The following is a 5626-nucleotide window of genomic DNA, read 5'->3' as shown; positions in this document are numbered from 1 at the left end:
TCATTTTGCACACCCACTTTTTCGATTTTTATTTGTTAAAAAAGTTTAAAATATCCAATAAAGTGTGTTCCACTTCATGATTGTGTCCCACCTATTGTTGATTCTTCACAGGAAATTACAGTATATATCTTTATGTTTGAAGTCTGAAATGTGGCAAAAGGTAAGGTTCAAGGGTGCCAAATAGTTTCGAAAGCCACTGTATTTGTAATAAATCACTGATGAGTCAAATACATACAGATATGCCTTTTATTGTAAAGTTGGATTAAAAGATCAGCATCATGACATAATAATGAATTAATATATCCACTGAAACATTGAACCAAAGCCAAATAAGTAATTTTCCACGTCAACCTCAGACAGATTTGTCCAATGGCGCCTTCGTCTAGTGCTCAAGCAGCTTTTCTAAAAAAAAAAAAAAAAAAAAAAACCTCAGTTGCAAGGACCTTCGCGTGAGAATCTGATTCCAATATTTGTACTTGCGACTGGCCACCAAACAGCCACGGAAGAGTCCCACCAAAATGAAATCACTGCGGCGCATCCGCCGTAATGTTCAAGCTCTGCACCCTGTCGGCTAAAGTCTGGGATTCGGCGTGGATGTCGTCCAGCGGTTCCAGGAATTCCACTCCGGCCACTCGCTTTCCGGTTAACGGATCCACGGTACGACCGACCTTGTGGACTATCTGGGCCAGCTCGTGCTTGACGTGTTTGGCGCGCGGCTCGGCAAGAGCCTTCAGGAGTACCACGTCGCCTACCGTGCACTGCTGCAGCGCGTCGTGAGCGAAGTACGTTTTCCGTCTGTTGTAGTACTGATGAAGAAAAAAAGGACATTTTAAAATGATGGCTTATTAGAGTTAGAATTGTCTTTATTGTCATTGATAACATCGTGAACATTGTGTGCAACAAATTACAGGATTAAAATGAAATAAAAGACCTAAATTGTGTGAGAAAATAGTGCAACAAAAAATAGAGCAATGATATAAGCAGCCAAATTATTTCCAATACAGTGGAACCTCGGTTTTCGAACGCCTCTCAGTTCGAACAAATCGGTGTCCGACCAAAAATTGAGAAATTCTTGCTTCACTGTTCGGTCAAAAAATCGGAGTTCGGACGCCGGTAATGCGTGAGTGCGTACGCTAGGGTGCGATGCTGAGCGGCGTACGGGTGTAGATCGCTCTTTTCGTGACCAACTGTTATCGCGTGCGGACGTGCTCCGTTTTGCTTTCGCTTTTAATATAGGTGTACCAAGTGTTTTAGCCCCTAATTATGCCTCCGAAGAAAGTCAGTGCAAGCAGCAAAGTTGCTACAGGTGAAAAAGGAAAAGTAGTGCGTACAACTATTGCTGATCTTGCCTGCGCCTTCTGCTGACCACCACAAAGGTAAGAAATTCTATTCATAATTATTTTCTTTATCCTTTTTTTTAATTTTACACGTTCATGTTAGAGTAATCTTTTGAGATTACGATAACGCGAACGTACGATTAGCCTGGGTTAGCTTTAAGTTTACGTTAAACATTCAACGTAAACATTCAGGGTGTTGGAACGGATTAAAACGATTTACATTATTTTTAATGGGAAAAATGATTTCGGTGATCGAACAAATCGGTTTTCGAACAGGGTTCTGGAACGGATTATGGTCGAGAACTAAGGTTCCGCTGTAGTAAAGAATGAAAATATGAATATGCAGTATTATTCTGACTATATGGTGCAGCTGATTACCTGTATATCGGAGCACATTACTTTAAAAATGTAATTAGTTATAGTTACTTACTATAGTTACTCCCGAAAAGTAATTGTGTTAGTAACTGAACTACTCTATTATAAAAGTAACACGTTAGCAGGAAAAGCAATCTTTTTTTTTTACTTTAAAAATATGTTGTTGTGTATCAAAGATTTTTTTTCTGAGAAGTTTGGAGCCAGTTGAATAGAGAGGAACATACATATAGTTGTGTGATAAAACCTTCATTTATTTATTGCATCTCACCATCAACAGATTAATCCTACACTTGAAGTGTAACAAACAGTAAACGATACTATAATTTAATCAGCAGTAAACAATATAATAAAGTGAGTTTGATAAAGGAAATTGGCAGCACGGTGAAGCAGTGGTTAGCACGTGTGCGGCACAGTTCTGAGGTCATTAGATCGAACCTTCCTGTGTGGAGTTTGCATGTTTCATGGCTGGGATGGGCTCCAGCACCCCCGCGACCCTACTGAGGATAAGCGGTGCAGATAATGGATGGATGAATGATGAATGAAATGAAAAAAAACGAAACAAAAGAAAAATAAAATGACAAAAAGGAAACATAGAAAAATGAGGAAAAAAAATACACTTTACATTTTTGTATAGTAAATATATAAAATTAAACCCTTGAACCGTTTGGGGAATATGGACAGTTCTGGTTTCTTTAGAAAGTTAAGACTTTGTCAAATAAAATGGGTTCACCTTGAATAGGTAAGGGTCGAGGACGAGCCTGGTGACGCGTACTTTCGCTGTTTTTACCATCTTCGTTCCGATGACTTTACCGATGATCCATTTGGCATGGACGGACGCTTGCTTGACTGACATTTTTCTTCGTTTTCTTTACTCGGATAAAATAAGACTCAAGTCAACTTGAACTGGCGCTAATGCTAAGCTAACAGACTCTCCGCTGTGTTCAAGCGGAGGCGATGCTGCCTTTTGCCTCAACTAATAAGATGATTTGTGATAATCTGTGTCGATATAAAATGAATAGATAGATCGTTATAAGGTCACATCAATAGACATCTTAGAAATGCTTCTGCTTGCTGCACGCAGCCATTTGCAGCCATGTTTGATTACGTCATAACAGCTACCGAAGAGGGACAAATTTAACGGTCGCGTCTTTATCAGGAAAGTATTCATAGCTGTGTTTCTGAAAGTAACAGCTTATGTTAACCATTTTTTAATTTGGACATAAAAGTATTTAACGTCTGTAAAAATAGTTAACAATAAGAACTAACAGTCTGTGGTATAAATTTAATCAGAATGGTTTAATGAAATGGCGGCTGAGTGGACAGCGAGTCCGCGGCACAGTCATGGGATCAAATCCAGAAACCAGCCTTCCTGTGCGGAGTTTGCATGTTCTCCCCGTGCTTTCAGGGTTTCCTCCGGGGCTCTCTCCGGGCGCTCCGGTGTCCTCCCAGATTCCAAAAACATGCATGTCAGGTTAATTGCCCGGTCCAAATTGTCCTTAGGTGTTAATGAGTGATGTGTCTGTCCCTGTTTGCCCTGCGACTGGCTGGCAACCAGTTCAGGGTGTCTCCTGCCTACTGCCCGACAGCTGAGATGGGCTCCAGCACCCCTGCGACCCTACTGAGGATAAACGGTGCAGATAATGGATGGATGGTTTAATGGTCATTTGGTGTCTAAATTTAGTTTTAGATAAAGGGTTTCAAACTTGCACCCAGGGGTGATTTCTTTCAATATCTGGTTTTGCAAGACTTGTGTCTTTGATTAATGTTGTGAAGACTTTACAAGACTATGTCTGGATCTGCTGGTATGTGGATAAATTGATGAAACTTTTAGGACGTGATTAAATAAACAAATGTTATTTGAAAATTATAAAGACAAACTCTTTCTTTTTTAAATTGGACTATTCCCTGACACTAAATCCTAGAAATAATTTTGTTTGGAAATTTTGAAGTGTCAATCGTACAAGGTAAGTTGAGTAAAGTTAGAAGAGTTTGTCGAGAACTGGTGTTATGATTCTCGGCAGGGATGCATTTCTCGGCATAACACTGGCTTCTTCGGCTCGGCTCACTAAAAGGAACCGGCACTTTCGGGTCCTAAACGGTTCTTCAGGTTGTTTTTGCTTCTTTCATCCCTATATGACCAAATATTATGTAAAATTATGCACAAAATGACTTAAAGGAAGGGGGGAATAGAACAAAAAAGAAAAAAATACCAAAATGAAAAAGTAGTGAAAAGCTGAGAAAAAAACAAAACAAAAGGAAGAGAAAAAAAGAAGGAAAAATTGAGAAAAAAGCCAGAAAAAAAGAAAAGAAAGAAATGTAGGAAAAAAGTAAATAGAGAACACAAAGAAAAAAGTAACAGCTCGGAAAAAATAAACACAATGAGATTTTTTTTAAAGGAATTTAAAAAAAGTAGAAAAAAACACAGAAAAAAAGAAGAAAAAGTTTGTGTTGCATTCAAATAATTTCCAATTATATCAAGTGAATCTTGTTGCCAACATTGTACTTCCACTAAAAAAGTGATTAAGTAGTCAAGTCAAGTCAAGTCATTTTTATTTGTATAGCCCTAAATCACGAAGAGTCTCAAAGGGCTTCACAGATTGTTACACTGTATTACACAAACTATTTTCAACCGACAAGAGGAGTAGGTTATTCGTATGCAATGGAGTAGAAGTGAGTTTTAAGTTTAGATTTAAACATTTCCACTGAGGTTGCAGATCGAATCTCAGGGGGAAGAGCATTCCACAGCACCGGTGCCCGGATGGAGAACGCTCTCGAACCAGCAGAAGACTTCTTTGCTCTCGGGATCATCAGAAGACCAGCACTCTCAGATCGTAGGCTTCGGCCCGGGACATAGTGGCAGATCAGATCTGAAAGATAAGAGGGAGCAAGTCCATGTATGATTTTGTACAATACTAAGAGAACTTTGAAGTCACATCTTTGGCTAACTGGGAGCCAATGCAGGTTAGCCAAAATCGGTGTTATGTGATCGTACTTTTTTGTCCTGGTTAAGAGCCTCGCTGCGGCATTTTGTACTAGCTGAAGAGACTTGATTCTGGACTTCGGGAGACCGGAGAGTAGTGCATTGCAGTAATCGAGACGGGAGGTAACAAATGCATGAATTATTGTTTCCGCATCAGACTGAGACAGTATTGAACGGATTTTAGCAATGTTGCGAAGATGGAAGAAGGCAGTTCTAGTAATTTGTTTTACATGCATCTCAAAGGATAGTTCAGGGTCAAATATGACACCTAAATTTTTAACTGAGTCACTCTGTGTGATGTGACATTTGTCAATGTTCACAGCAGTTTTTGAGAATAAGTCCCGGCATTTAGAAGGACCAATGACTAACATTTCAGTCTTTTCAGAGTTAAGACGCAAGAAGTTGAGTGACATCCACTCTTTTATCTCAGTGAGACAGGCCTCCAAATTTCCACAGTTTAGTGTGGAAGATTCCTCCAACGGAAGATATAGTTGAGTGTCGTCTGCATAGCAATGGAAGCTGATATTGTACTTGCGAATAATATCACCTAACGGAAGCATGTAAATGTTGAAAAGTAGGGGGCCGAGCACTGAACCCTGCGGAACACCGCAGGTAACATTAAAGGGCTCAGATGTCGTTTCACCATATTTAACACAGTGTGTCCTATCTGAGAGGTAGGATTTGAACCACGAGAGGACAGCTCCTGAGAGACCAATCCATTTTTCCAACCGTTCTAGTAGGATATTGTGGCGCACTGTGTCAAAAGCAGCACTAAGATCCAGCAGCAGCAAAAGTGATGAAGCGCCAGAATCCATTGACATTAGGAGATCATTTGTTACCTTGATCAGAGCTGTCTCAGTAGAGTGGTTAGCCCTGAATCCTGATTGCATGGATTCAAAAAGGTTATTCTCCGATATGAAAGCATTCAGCTGCT

At 39.8% G+C, this 5626-nt stretch overlaps 1 protein-coding gene across 2 annotated transcripts; it reads right to left on the bottom strand.

Annotated features, from left to right (window-relative positions):
* Positions 1 to 232: 232 nt before the first annotated feature.
* mrps17 (mitochondrial ribosomal protein S17) lies at positions 233 to 2841 on the bottom strand. Of its 2 annotated transcripts, XM_088320887.1 has the most exons (3): positions 2443 to 2841; positions 477 to 806; positions 233 to 402 (listed from the first exon to the last, which is right to left on the bottom strand). In XM_088320887.1, the coding sequence occupies exons 1-2, from the start codon at positions 2563 to 2565 to the stop codon at positions 525 to 527; spliced, it is 405 nt and encodes a 134-aa protein (XP_088177013.1). In that variant the 5' UTR covers positions 2566 to 2841; the 3' UTR covers positions 233 to 402; positions 477 to 524. The 2 variants fall into 2 exon arrangements, with proteins under 2 accessions (XP_088177013.1, XP_088177012.1); XM_088320886.1 differs by having other exon boundaries at positions 233 to 806.
* Between the last annotated feature and the right edge of the window lie 2785 nt (positions 2842 to 5626).

The sequence above is a fragment of the Urocampus carinirostris genome, chromosome 17 (genome assembly GCF_059441175.1).
Source record: "Urocampus carinirostris isolate Australia breed hairy pipefish chromosome 17, RoL_Ucar_1.0, whole genome shotgun sequence".
Lineage (NCBI taxonomy): Eukaryota > Metazoa > Chordata > Actinopteri > Syngnathiformes > Syngnathidae > Urocampus > Urocampus carinirostris.
The sequence above is the reverse complement of the archived record's forward strand: the minus strand, read 5'-3'. Positions and strand labels throughout refer to the sequence as shown.